This window comes from Scyliorhinus canicula, chromosome 10 (assembly GCF_902713615.1).
Source record: "Scyliorhinus canicula chromosome 10, sScyCan1.1, whole genome shotgun sequence".
NCBI lineage: Eukaryota > Metazoa > Chordata > Chondrichthyes > Carcharhiniformes > Scyliorhinidae > Scyliorhinus > Scyliorhinus canicula.
This window is the reverse complement of record NC_052155.1, coordinates 64,503,583-64,518,456: the sequence shown is the minus strand read 5'-3', so window position 1 is coordinate 64,518,456 and position 14,874 is coordinate 64,503,583. Positions and strand designations below refer to the sequence as shown.

Here is a 14,874-nt window from a genome sequence, read left to right as displayed (position 1 = left end):
CATAATTGGAGTATACAGTTGGAAGGAGGTTTTGTTTTTGATTGCTGCTGAGGAGAACACTTGAAACTGATGGGCACTCTGCCCTGGCTATTGTCAGGGTACAGGACTCACCTTCTTTAAGTTGTGATGTCTGTTTCCACTTGGAAGCTTTTTTGTCAATTATATTATCAATATAAAGAATCGTGTGGTAGTTTTTAAGAGCTGGAAAAGTGTGTTGTATGTAGCAACATATTGGGTGTGTTAATATACGATGAATAACTAAGTTCTCTGAAGTTCCTAGGCAACCTCTTCCAGCTGAGTGTTCACTAGATAATGCTGATGAAACATGGATCTCTTTGCAGTCAATTACCTACGACGCTGCTCTAACCACATATGGCAAAGAAACAAAGAATGATTTGAAACCCGCCTTGCAGAAATGACTCCTGTCAAAGTGAAGAACACAGCTGACCTGGCTTACATCCTGTTTCCTAATGCTACAGCATGTGAAAATTTCATACTAGCAGAGACAGTTGTGCAGACGACAACAAGATGCTGTCCCTAAAAGTTTGGATCAATCTATACCAGTATTTTTCAAACTTTTATTCCAACTGGCCAACTTTCGCAACCCACGCCGGCCGACCTTCACGACCCATGCCAGCCGACTTTCGCGGTGCACCATTTTCTCTTAACTTGTTTGCTGCTGACAAAATGGAGGAATCGCAATCGCGCCCAAAGATGTCAACGTTCGGGGGGCGTGACCTGCCCTCTGCCTCCCTTCAGGTAGGAACGTTACATGAAATTTAAAAAACAATGGGCGCGATCCTCCGCACTCCCGACGGTGCAGTGAATAGCGTGGCTCGTAAAATTTTACGGCCACGCTGTTCTGACGCCCTCCCACTATTCTCCCCCCCCCCCCACGCCCGACTCCCGATACGAATCGCTGCCGCCGTTTTTTTACGGCCGGCAGCGATTCTCAGCTGATGGATGGGCCGAGTTCCCAGCCCTTTATGGCTGTTTTTACGAACGGCAAACACACCTGGTCTGGCCGTTCGTAAAAACGGCCGTAAACTGTCGATTTTTAAAACCATGGCACCGATTGGCACGGCAGTACCACGGCCGTGCCAAGGGTGCCATGGGCCCGCGATCGGTGGGCACCGATCACGGGCAGCGGGCCCGATGCCCGCGCACTCTTTGTCCTTCCGCCGCCCCGCAGTATCCATTCGCGGGGCGGCTGAGGGGCATCCCGGCCCGCGCATGCGCGGGTTTCGCGCAAATGCGCGATGACGTCATCCGTGTATGCGCGGGTTGGAGTCTTCCAATCCGCGCATGCGCGGCTGACGTCATATGACGCGTCAGCCGGCGCTAACTCTGGCAAGCGGGCTTAACGATATTCGTTAAGCCCGCGATGCCGGAGTTTACGGCGTCGGGATGCTAGCCCCGACCGGGGACCAGAATCGGTTCCCGGTCGGGAAGGGGGGGGGCTGGCGTCAAACCCGCCCGGATTTAACGCCAGCCTTACGATTTCTCCCGGTTTGGGAGAATCGCGCCCAATCTTCTCCTTCGTCTCCAATTGCGCAAATTAGCATGCAACAGCCGGCTTATAACAATGCCGGCTGCAAGTGGCCTTCAAAATGACAGCCGCGACCATATACAAAAATGTGGGTGCACTGCGCATGCATGCCCATTCATCGGTGCGCATGCGCAGAACCACCGATGAGTGGGCACGGATGCGCAGTGCGCCCACATTTTTTTTATATGGTCGCGGCCGTCATTTTGAAGGTCGCTCGCAGCCGGCATTGTTAAAAGCCGGCTGCTGCGGCTGTTGCGCGCGAATTTATGCAATTGGAGACGAAGGAGACGATTCATGGATGTCTCTCAATGATATCTGCGCACCCATCAGACAAGCAGCCACCAACTTTAGCCAACTAACAAAATGGGCTCACAGGACCAAGATATTTATCTATAAGGCCTGTATCCTCAGCACATTGCTGCATGGCAGTGACATTTGGAAGGAAGAGAAGTTGTTTTTTTCTTCTCTACAAAAGGTGACCTAAGAGAGGTCTTTAAAATTATGAAACTTTCAATAGAACAGAGAGAATGTTCTGTTTATGAAGTGTCCAACACTAGGAGCCATAAATATCAGATAGCCAATAATTACTCCAAAAAAGAATTCAGGAAAAATGTGCTCACTGAAGAGAGTAGTGAGGATTTAACATTTGTTGCCATAGAGTAGTTGAGGTGAATAGTATTTCTGAATTTAAGAGGAACCTAGATAGGTGCATGAGGTAATAAAGAAGATGCAGGCTGAAATGAAGTTAAAGTCTGCTGCCAGCCCGGCAGTGCCCGGACATCCTGGCAGTGCCTGGCTGTCCCTGGAGACTGGCTACCTGGAGATCTCCAATGAACTGCGAGACCCCCCGCCCAGGTGCTGTTACGCTTGGTCCTTGTTTGTGTACTAAACAGCACTCTGATTAGGTTTCCCAAACGCGGATATTTAATCCGGCATCCAAGTATTGAAATCAGCTGTTAGGCTCACGTCAATATTCAGATCTGGATCTCACCCAGTGAGGGCGAGATCTGTATTACACCGGGTGGAGCGTGTTGGGTGACTTGCAACCGGCCCAACACAGAGCCCAATTTGGGGCTCATGCATGATGCACCTGTTCCGCCTGGATCTATGCCAGGAGCAAAGATATCACTGAATCACCCCCGAAGTAAAGTGGGAGAAGGCTCTGCTCCTCCAATATTGGTTGCTGAACAAGCAATGTAACAAAGAAGAGATAGCGGAATGATCAAGCGGTGATGAGATGGAGCTGAGTGTTGCTACGTAAACAAAAATACATTTATGCGGGCGTATTATAATTGAATTTTCTGTGGCAGCACGGTGGCGCAGTGGGTAGCACTGCAGCCTCACGGCGCCGAGGTCCCAGGTTCGATCCCGGCTCTGGGTCACTGTCCATGTGGAGTTTGCACATTCTCCCTGTGTCTGCGTGGGTTTCTCTCCCACAACCCAAAAGATGAGCAGGGTAGGTGGATTGGCCACGCTAAATTACCCCTTCATTGGAAAAATGAATTGGATACTCTAAATTTATATTTTTTTTAAATTGAATTTTCTGAGATGAAATTTCAGCCATATTGGGCGGGATTTTCCGACCCCCCAGAGTGTGTTTTTCGGCGGCAGAGGCGGCTTGCCATTGGCTGCCAGACCCACTGATGTCTACGGTGCTTTGAGTGGCACGGCCGTCCTACCTCCAGGGAAACCACCAGAAGATCCCACCGATGGGAAGGGCCAGAAAATCATGCCCATAGTGACATACACTGATCAAACTTTAGGCCAAGAACGTTATGACCTCATCCTCACATGGAATAGTACATTTATTACAAGTGAAACTACTGAAGGTTAAATCTCATACAGTAGCAGAAATATGGAATGGAAAGTGGACCTTTTCATGCCTGTTTTCTAGATTTAAAAAGGCACTAGGCTACTTACATATGCATTAAATCAGTGACTACAGCAAGTGTTGGATTCTTCATTGATTGCTGCAACCCAGATTGAGATGAAGATCAAAAGGAGTGTTTTTTTTAGTAAAGTGTGTGTTTAGAAAATGTTCCCCGTAACTTCCTTACTTTTGCGTTCTTCACAGAATTTGCAGTGCAGAAGGAGGCCATTCGGCCCATCGAGTCTGCACCGGCCCTTGGAAAGAGCACCCCACCTAAGCCCACACCCCCACCTTATCCCCACACTTCCTCCTATCCCCGTAACCCCACCTTACCTTTTGCCCATTGAGTCTGCACCGGCCCTTGGAAAGAGCGCCCCACCTAAGCCCACACCCCCACCCTATCCCCACACTTCCTCCTATCCCCATAACCCCACCTTACCTTATTTTTTTGGACACTAAGGGCAATTTATTAAGGCCAATCCACCTACTCCTGCACATCTTTGGACTGTGGGAGGAAACTGGAGCACCCGGAGGAAACCCACGGGGAGGACATACAAAATCCGCACAGACAGTGGCCCAAGCCGGGAATCAAACCTGGGACCCTGGCACTGTGAAGCCATTGTGCTAACCACTATGCTACCGTGCTGCTCTATGTAAAAAAGCACGCGGCCACCGATTTCACCAGTCTTTATATGACCCCTTGAGGTCTATCGCTATCCTTGTAATTCATAATACTCCCAAGTTTTGTTTCATGTGCACAAACAACTCTCGGTTTATTCTAGATCACGAAAAGCAGAAGTCCTAATAGTGACACTGAATCCTGCTGAATATCTTCCTCCAGTTCAAAGAACAACCGTTCACCGCCACACTATGTTTCTTGCTACTCAACGTTGTGTGCATGCTGTCATTCTTCCTTTTATTCCTTGGGCTTCGACTTTGCTGACATGCCTGTTGTGTGGCACTTTATCAATTTTTTTTTGGAGATAGATGGACAGCCAACAACCATGATCCACAACCATTTCTATTATCTCATTGAAAAACTCTATCAAATTAGTCAAACAGATTTGCCCTTAAAACTCTGTGCTGGCTTTCTCTAATTAATCCAGATTTTTCCAAGTGACTGTTAATTTTGTCCCGATTTGTTGTTTCTGAAAGGTTTTGCGATACTGAGGCTAAACTGACAGGCCTGCAGCTGCTGGCATTATCTTTGCTTTCTTTTTTGAGTGTAACATTTGCATTTTTCCAATACACTGACACCACCCCTGTATTGAAGGAGAATTAGAATTTCCACCCTTCCTTCAGTATTCTAGGATGCATCAGATCCGGTCCAGGTGACTTTCCAACTTTAAGTACAGCCAGCCTTTCTTTAACAATGCCTCATTAACAATGTTGTGGCCCATCCTATGTCTCATCTCCCTCTTTTATTCACTATGACTTGGGGAGCATCTTCTTTCTTCGTGAAGGCAGGAGCAAAGTGCCATTTAGTACCTCATTCACGTGCTCTGCCTACATGTGAAAATCCCCTTTTTCCTACATGGTCATCCTTATTCCTCATTTTACCAAGGTTTTGATGTTTATATGCTTCCAGAAAACTTTTGGTTCCTTTTGTGTTGCCTGCTAGTCTCGTCTATACTTTCGCTTTGCTGCTGTTATTTTCTTTTTTCACTTCTCCTCTGAACTTTCTTATGCAGCCCGGTTATCAACCTGCCATGTCATACATATGCTTTATGTGCATCATTTTACTTTAACTCCTTTGTTCAACGAACCCTGGTTTTGCTTGCTTTACCTTTCCGCCTTCAGGGAATGTACCTAGACTCTGCCTTAGGCATCTTCTCTACAAAGGCAGCCCATTGTGCAATTACATCAGCATTTCAAAGGCTGGGAATTCTGTGACTAGTAACCCATCTCCTGAGCGCCAACCCCCCCACCCCCCCCTCCCCCGCCCCAAGTCTATCCGCCATATACAAGACACGAGTATGATGGAATCTTCTCCACTTGGCTGGTTGAGTGCGGCTCCAACTACACTCAAGATGCTTGACACTTCAAGTCAAATTAGTCCACTTGATTGGCACCCATCCACCAACTCAAAGATTCAATCTCTCCATCACCAATACATAGTGACAGCAGTGTTTACTATGTACAAGGTGGACCGCAACAACTCATCAAGGCTCCTTCGACACCATCTTCCAAACCCATGACCTCTACCACCTAGAAGAATAAGGGCAGCAGACACATGAGGATACCACCACCTGCAAGTTCCCCATCAAGCCACGCATCATCCTGACTTGGAACAATTGATGGGATTTTCCAGCCCCACCCACTGCTGGTAACATCAGGTCCCATCAAACATCAATGGACTTTTGACTGGGCAGCCAGATATCTGGCAGCGGACCTGGCCTATATCACCATTCCTTCACTGTCGCTGGATCAAAATCCTTGAACTCCCTTCCTAATAGCTCTGTGGTTACACCTGCAGTAGGTGAGCTGCAGCGTTCAAGGGCAATTGGGGATGAGCAACAAGTGAAGGACTTGCCAGTCATGCCCACATCCCCTGAAAGATTTAAAAAATGCAATATTCACCCTCACTGACATAGACCCTTCCCCAATTAATAGCTTTACTCTTGATTGTGCTCTGTCCCTTTCATAGCAAACCTATTGATAGAACAATCACTGTTGGTAAAGGTTCACCGAATGATATTTGATCTACTTGCCCTATGTCATTCTCCTGAACCAGATCCAGCAATGCTTCATTCCCAGTTGGACAGGAAACATACTGATACAGAACATTCTCCTGAACATATTTTAGAAACTGTTACTCTTTCATGTCCTTTTCACTATTATTATGCCAGCCTGTAAAGGGATAATTAAAGTTATTAATTTCTCTGTAATTTCCCAATTCTGTTCTTCAATATTTTTCACATTGATTGGTACAGTGGTGTAATGGTACCTCTATTGTTTCTCAACTCAAACCAAATACACTCTATCTTTATTCCTATAGGACATCCTCTCCATGAAGATTGCAAACAACCTGGTTTAGCCTCTGACTTTTCCCAAGGAGAAGAATGAAGTCAGCAACTAGAGAATGGCATTTGGAAAGGGGGCCAAAAACGTCACAGCACCGAGACCTGTTGCTGGCCTGCATTTGATCCCCCCTTCACATTGTCCTTTCCCCTGCCCCTGTACACCCAACACAGTACTTAATTGAAAGCAAGGTAGAAAACACAAAATTGAAATACTGGAAACAGTTGTTAGCTGCTGACAGCTCATCCCAATTACTGAAATGAGTGAGGCTTGCTTGTGGACAGACCTCAGGCCTCCCTGTTGGAAAGCATGTCTGAAAAAAGTCATAACCAAATTTCAGTCCATAAACTATTTGATAAAGAAGATTTTTTAAATCTATACCAGTGAAAGCTGCATTCTGTAGTGCCAGGGTAGGCACAGGGGTCAATTGTATTCATATGAGCAACTCCATCAGCTACCAATTAACTAACCATGCACTTAGCCACACAATACAATCTGCATATTTTCCATGCAACTCCTTCACTGCAGAGATGAGAGCAACTTCAACTAGGAGGTCACGAATGGTTTCAAGCTCTTGGAGTATTAACAACTACAATATCCATGTAACAATAAGTAATTACCTTCAGTTCATCTGCTTCTATGAAGCCACTATGATCTTCATCATACCTTCGCCATGTCTGAAAAAGAAAATGCTTTAGATGCACAATTTGTTTCATTTAGCTATGATTTACTATGAGCTCAAAATTCTGGGCATATTCTTTAGTGGGATTGTTGCTCGAAATGACAAAATCTATTTCAACTCTCATGTCAACAAGAACCACTTTATTTTATTGGTGTGTGTAGCAATCTTTGCCTTTGTATGTTGGACTTTAATATGTAGTGTAATTTTTTTAAATGTTTGACTAGGACCTTGTCAAATTGCTTTTACGTTCTTGATCATAATACTTTTGGATATTTTTTCTTTTTATCTCTATGTTTAAACTCCATTTTATTCTTCACCGCCTGTTCTTAAACCTTACAACCAAACCAGTAAGCATAAAACTTACTTCCAAGCTGTTGCCAGTGGTTTCTATAACTGGCTTCCAAAACATGCTTGAGGAGACCATGCAATCTTAGACTGGCACCTTCCTGATAAATCTTAAAATTGAGTTTTAACTTTTGCAGCATCAAGGTAATATATACCTTACAAGCATTATATAAGAATCTCAGGTTGCCTAAACTGTTCCGACTCCTGACATTACAAGAAAATCTGCCATTTTCACTGCTTCAGGTTGGAGTGTTGCCTGTAACATGGGAGAATTAAGTTTAATTATAACTTGTAAGATATAGCATTGCATTTTTTTCCCATAACAATGTGTGTTGCAGCATACTATGAAAATCCTATTCATGTTTTTCATAATATATGCTACTAATGCCATCTTGAAATTATTTTCTAATAAATCACCCAATGTTCCTATCATGATAATGTGTTGTTCCTGCATATCCTCCATTGAGCCTAAGGTTATTGCAACCACCACCATGTTCTGGCACTTACTGTACATTTTTATTTCAGTGGTGATATCAATAGAATGTCCAAACCACTGAAGAATAACATATTTTAATAAATAATTCCTACTCCTATTTTCTATATGTGTGCATTTTGGAAATCTAGGATTCTTTGTACATTAAGTGCAGAGTACAAAAACAAATTGTTTAATTTATGACAAATATGCAGTCTAAGACCAAAGTATCCATTCATGTCTAAATAACCTCTATAAAAGGTATTGATGTTCACATATGTGTGTATTATATAATCAGAATTTGAAAATCTGATGTATTTTTGTAACTGGCAGTCTTTTCATTTACTATATCATTCCAATTTAGTTTTGACATGTATTCCAATACATGCACGTTTTCTCTTCATTCCAAAACACATTTTAAAGGTGCGGGTATGACATTTCAGTAGGCACATGTAGTAATATGACAATGTAATGGGCATTTTTAGATAGCATTTGTAATATGGAACTTTCACTCAGGTAGGACATGGATGGTGTTTGAAGAGTCACTGCTATGAATGAAAACTCTTTAAATCATAGGAAAGGGCAATGATACCTCCATGAACTCTGTGCTTGACTTTAATTGTTGTCGAAAGAATAAGAAGAAGTTTTCCTCTGTAGGTAGAATCTGAACAAGCTAGAAAAATAAAATATTAGGTTAACACTTTGTTGTCCAATTAATTCCTTCAATTAAAATTAGTGATGCAAATAGTAAACCACAACTTAAATCAAAGGTTATAGAATTCCTTAACATGGTCCCTTCTCTTGTGCCTTCTTCTTGCCATTACTGAATGATCACCGACCATTCTAACATAGCGTTAAGCCACCCTGTATTAGTACTCTTAAAAAGAGCCAATTTTATTGATAATGCAATAAAATCACTGAACAAGAATTTACACATCTATGTATTTGCCAAAATGCAGGTCAGTTATTCGACTGAAAGCCTGCTTAAAAATCAGAAACTTCGAGCTTTACTGTTGCAATGATCAACTTCTGAGTCCCCTAAATAGCCAATGTAATATTTTGAAAATGCTTGCTACATGTCTAAAGCCATGATTTATGCCAAAGAATTTAGCTCGTCAATTAGGATCTATGTGTGCCGCAGAGCTCTGTGTTGTCCTGACAACATATCTGATCTACAAATCGCACAAGTACACCCTTTGATGCAGCAGCTGACATGACATTATTTCCTTTGGCCATCTTTTGGGATCTAACTGCAAATTGTTAAATTTGTGCCAGTTACTGCAGAATGAGGGTAGTTCATGATACAGATGCATGTCTACTGGTATTTGATTTTGCCTGTCTAAACTCATTTTCATTGAGAACAGTAGCCCATGGAAACAGGAGACATACGTATCCCTTAGTTGTAAATATTGATCTACGTAGATGGTTTTTAATATTTTCATTTACAGTCAAGAAATTGATTAAACTGGTGTGAATAATATCAGTAAACTTGCTTTTCATGATAGTTTATCATTTCATTGAAAACCATTGCAGAATAAAATATTTTTGTTCCAACCATTCTTACTATTTCGAACATTTCTAGTTGGGCTTTTGATTTAGATTATGAATCTTTTAGGACAAAATGAGGATTTTGAATATATATCACAATTATGGTTTTAATCAGTTTTAATGCATATCCAAGTATCAATCTCACAGAAGTTTATTATGCCTGACGTTAGGTGAACAAATAATCATTTCTTCCCTTATTCTTTGTCAGTTTCAATTCATTTTCTTTTTTTCCCTCCCATGACAATTTACCAGTCCCTGTAAACAAGAAAAGGCAACTGATCTGCCACTAGCGTCTGCCAATAATATTCTATATCCAACCACCAGATAGTGTCCAGACACGAATCAGTCTCAGATTGTTCCTCAATCCTTGTTTGAAATATTTAATTTCTGCTCAATTGCTTCAGCTGAATAAATAAATATGTGTTAAATAAATATAACTATAAGCAAAAGCCAATTACCTTACCAAGCCAAGTCACGGGGCTATCGTGTCTGCATATAATGAACTTGTTATGCATGTTAGTTCAGATGTACATTGAGCATGCAATCAAGATTGCCAAAGTCTAGGAATGATAATGTGATTTTAAATTCTTGCAGTGGCTGGCTGTTAATGACATTTAAAAGTTTATCTGAGATTAGATGATGCAAATTGGCACAATTCCCATTTTAAATGTAGGCAGTTCTGTAAAAATTGGTGCTGAATCTCATTGATAATATATCAAAATATTGTTTAGAATCATAGAATTTACAGAGCAGAAGGAAGCCATTCGGCCCATCGAGTCTGCACTAGTCCTTGGAAAGTGCCCTCTACTCAAGCCCACACCTCCACCCTGTCCCGGTAACCCAATAACGCCACTGAGGGCAATTTAGCATGGCCAATCCACCTAACACGCACGTCTTTGGACTGTGGGAGGAAACCCATGCAGACATAGGGAGGACATGCAGACTCCGCACAGACAAATCGAACTGGGACCCTGGAGCTGTAAACAACTTTGCTTTTCATTTCAACTTTGCAATTTTTATTACAAAGAATTTATGTTTTCCACAGGGATATCAATATTGTACTGCTGCGAGTAACTTCGGGAAGCGAACATGAATCCGAAAGCAACTACGTATTTGCAACAATGAGATCCAGCTCTCTCCACATGAATTTATTATGAACGTTTCAGCATGCATGTGATCAAGTTAAAGCAAAGTGAAAATTCTTACATCGGCCAGCTCTATCTTTCCATCAGCACTCTGATCATACTTCTCCACCAAAGCTTTCATCCCGTCAGATAATTCCTACGGATTGATCATGTTAGTCAAGTTACCAATGATACTAACAGTGCATCGTCCTGCAAAACAATATTTAGTCAGTGTAGAACACAAGCGGGAGCATTCGGGACAATCGTGGCTGATCTTGGGCTCCGACCCCATTTTCTCACTCGCTAGTCCCAATATCCCTTCAAGTGGAAGAAAAATGCATCCTTGAATAAAATGCGGGGATGCATAAAATGAATATTTTTGAATGGACTTAACGCGGATGGAGAGTGGAAAAAAGTTTTCGAAAAATACCAATAAACACGTTTCTTAATGATTGTCAAAAGAATATGCGGCGCCTTCGATTATACGATCCATAACAGAAATCACTTCAACCAGTTAACTTTTTAATTCATGCCATTAAACAATGTCCTGCCGAGAGATCGGGCGCCGTTTATTTCCACAGGACTTCCCAAATCGCTTTAGCACAAAGGGGAGAATGATAATGCCTCTGGACCGTGAATGCAACAGTTTGTAAACAGGGAGTTGCCATCAAATTATTAATGTCGTCATTAAATTATATTATTTGCCGGGCGGGGACTTGAATTCCATTTATCCCGCCCAAAGCTGTGGTTTTGTCATTAACTTATCCACTTGGTGTCTGTCACTGTGCTGTTCCGTCCAGGTGCGCGCGCTCAGGACCTACTCCAGCGGAAGATTTTTCTCTGTGCAGAGAATCCGTTTGGGAAGAAAATCAAATCAGAATAAAAGATAACACAAATGCTGCTCGCTCACTATGTGGGCGCCGAATGCAAAGATACGATTCAAAATCAGTGACAAATTATTTTGGAGATACTAAACAATGGGGCATAATTACAGAGATTGAGACTTGCTGTCAGGCATTGTCGGTGTTAATGACTGAGTTCTTCTTATCACTGCCGCTTTTACATGGAGTCTGTAGTCAAGGAAACAGTGGACACCAAAGTATCCCATTTCTGCCGCTGTGATGGTTCTCGTTGGTGTCACACGTCTGGGTTTGATTGACGGAAATTCGAGTTTATACATGTTCATTTAACTGTTAACAAACGTGTCAAACACACTAAATATGTGTTAATATAGCATTGTTTTATTTAATCATTGTCAATGTTTTTAATTTTTTTAGTTACTGTTTCAGAAACATACCCCGTGAATATAATCTCCTGTCTTATCTGCTCTATAATTGTTGGCCGTGGTATTAATTCAAACACCATTGACTCACGTTGTCTGCATTGTGAATTTCAGCAGTGCTGACACTGTCTAATCATCACCTGAGGTGGAGCCAGAGAGAAAGGATTGCTCAGTGACATTTGTCACTAAGTAGATTTCGCTCTTTTGCAACCTTAGTTACAATCATTTTTAAGTGTAATCCAGAATGCAGATATATTGAGTCTGGGTTAGTTAAGCTGGTGGTTGTTCGGCTCCACATTAGTGAAACTATTGGGGAACGGCAACAGTTCCCGCTTCAAAGTAAGTGTCGAAAATAATTTCATCAACGTACTTCAGAGAAATTCCTGAAGTTATTGGGTTTTCGTGGTTTTCTATCATTCCAGAAACGACCGCACGTCCAATCTTTGGAACGAAGGAACATCTAAACAAATTGCATTTACAAACAAAACGGCTGCCATAAACCTATTGTTTCGGTGACTAGACTTTCATAGTGTATTTGCACATTTACATCTCAATAATTTGGTAAACACAATGTGTTTATTCCATTAAGTGCACTGCCCTCAAGTTGTTTAACACTTACTAAGCCAGTGCCTTTTCGAGCTTGCTGAAGTTCTCGAATGAAATTTTGCAGTTCGTTTCCTTCAATATAACCACGACCTAAAATTATAAATTATACTTTCACTTATAGCAAAGTTAAGTCAATTTTAAATTTACGTAATCAAATTAAAGTAATCAAATGCCCAACTCATATTCCACTTGAGAAACCAGGTTTTATTTCTAAGATAACACTGACATTTCACATTTCAGTATTGCCCAAGCTTTGATAATAAGCGAATTAAATATAGCAGGTTATTTTCAGCATTTATTGTCCACACATTGTTTGTTTAATACAAACAGCGCGTTCTTATTAATGGACCTAAAAAAAAGTATTCACTTTGCATAACAAACAATGCAGTGTGGAGGAGTTAATTTATTGCAAAATAAATCTAGTTACCAGCGTTGTCATAGTGGTGCCAAATTTCCAAAAACTGCGTAGTAGACTCTTCGATCCCTTGCAGGTAAAGGTTGTGGGTGTCTGCCATGGTTGCTCGGTACCTTGCCTGCACTGTGGAGCTTTCAATCTGAGCTGCCCCTGCCAGCGCGCGCCCTCTAAATGCGGCTCCTGCGCCGGAGCCCTGCCCTCCGTGCGCCGTGCGCACGCGCCGCCGCTCCCGCCAGCAGAGTGGCGGCCGCTGCAGGTGAGAGCGGAGGAATCGCCACCAGGCTGAAAGGGACAAAGTCATGCGACGGAATGGGTGGAGGGCAAGGCTTTGGGCCTGATTGGAGACGAGGGAGAAGTGTGCACTTGGTTAACGGTTCACTCTCTCGCAAAACCATTGGAGGGGAAGGACAGTTAGAGCATATATATTGCTTTATCTGCAGGAGAGGCGACCCTTGTACATTTCATTGTCGCTTTGCTGAATCGATAAGTGGGGGGGGGGGGGGGGGGTGTTGCACAATACTGACCGCGGAATGCATGCGTGGGAAATGGAAAATAATGCATTTTTATTAAATAGTCACTGTATTTGCACTGGAAACGTTTTAGCCACTCACGGTATGTGTTGGGCAGGGCGAAAATGAACTAAACATAAACAGGAAAAACTTATTAACGGTTCACTCCATATCTAATAAACTCTTCGCTAAACCGAGCAAATAGTATGTGTAGGAGTGGGGAGTGGAAGAAGTAGATATCTCAATGACTATATGATTGGGACAAGATGGCAATGCATTTTATTAAATATTCGCTACATGTGTAGAAGTTAAATATCTGCAAAGTTATTATACAGAACAGGAACATCCATCTCAGTGTTTTCAGTATGCAAAGGAGGGGGAGAAATGGAAAAGAAAGATTGGTTAATTTAACCATTATTACGTGCACAGAAAATAGATTTTTATAACTCCCTTTCCACTATATATATATAGCTCAGGTTACTGTCCTCTTGATTTACATACAATAAGATGGATTTACCCTCTTTACTATACGTACATATATTTATCAAATGGGTATCCCAATAGAGACATCAATGTATTTTATTAATTCTCAGTAAATGGTTAACTGGATTTATCTATTTTCCCCACTAAAACAGAGATGAAATTAAGACAGAAAATGCCAGAAGTAACAGGTCAGGCAACATAATGGAGAGAGAAGCAAAGTTAATGTTTTAGGTGGATGATCTTTTACCAGTTCTGAAGACGGAGCATCAAATATTTACGGGAGTAGACCATTCAGCTTGTCCAGCCACTTTCAACTATACGATTGGTCTGCATCTCCCATCTACTCGTCTTTGTTCACATACCTTCATCACATGATCTAACAAAAATCTAATGATGTCTGACATGAACATTTTACTTGACCCAACATTTACAACCTTTTGTGGGAGAAAATTTCAGAATTCCATTACACTTTGAAAAAAGGTACCTGATTTCAACCCTAAACGTCTTAAGCTCTAACTTTAAAATTACAATTGTGTCCACATGGCTGGATTCTCCAACAAGAAGAAACAGTTTCTCTGCTGCTCCCAATTTCAATTCCCTCTACCAATTTGAGGATCTCAGTTAGATATTCATTCCTCCATTCACCTACCATTTTAAACCCAAGGACCACAAACTGAGTTTATGCAAATAGTCCTCATACTTTAATTTTTTAAAGCAATGAATTTACACTGTGCCTTGTCCTGGAGTTCAGTGTCCAAGAGTGAACACCAACCAGGCAGGGTCTGCTCAAAGGACTGTACAGTGAAGGACTCATGTCCTCAATTTTGAATTATTATTGATGGCAACCATCCATTTCGTAAGGTGATGGTTTGTGCCATGGTACTCTGTATTAAGCATCACCTGGGGAGGCTCAGGAACCCCACTCTGGCAAGCCAGTCTTTGCTGTATTTGCTGCAGAGGAAAACAGC

General features: G+C 42.1%; 1 protein-coding gene across 1 annotated transcript in view; it reads right to left on the bottom strand.

Moving 5' to 3' along the window:
- The window catches only part of calb1 (calbindin 1), a 141,385-nt gene extending 128,299 nt beyond the window's left edge, over positions 1-13,086 (bottom strand). Inside the window, exons 1-5 of the mRNA XM_038809082.1 lie at positions 12,927-13,086; positions 12,513-12,589; positions 10,694-10,768; positions 8,532-8,612; positions 7,061-7,117 (exon numbers count right to left, since the gene is read on the bottom strand). Of these exons, the coding sequence (XP_038665010.1) occupies positions 7,061-7,117; positions 8,532-8,612; positions 10,694-10,768; positions 12,513-12,589; positions 12,927-13,014 (378 nt within the window). The 5' untranslated portion in view covers positions 13,015-13,086. The remainder of the gene's footprint in view (positions 1-7,060; positions 7,118-8,531; positions 8,613-10,693; positions 10,769-12,512; positions 12,590-12,926) is intronic.
- Between the last annotated feature and the right edge of the window lie 1,788 nt (positions 13,087-14,874).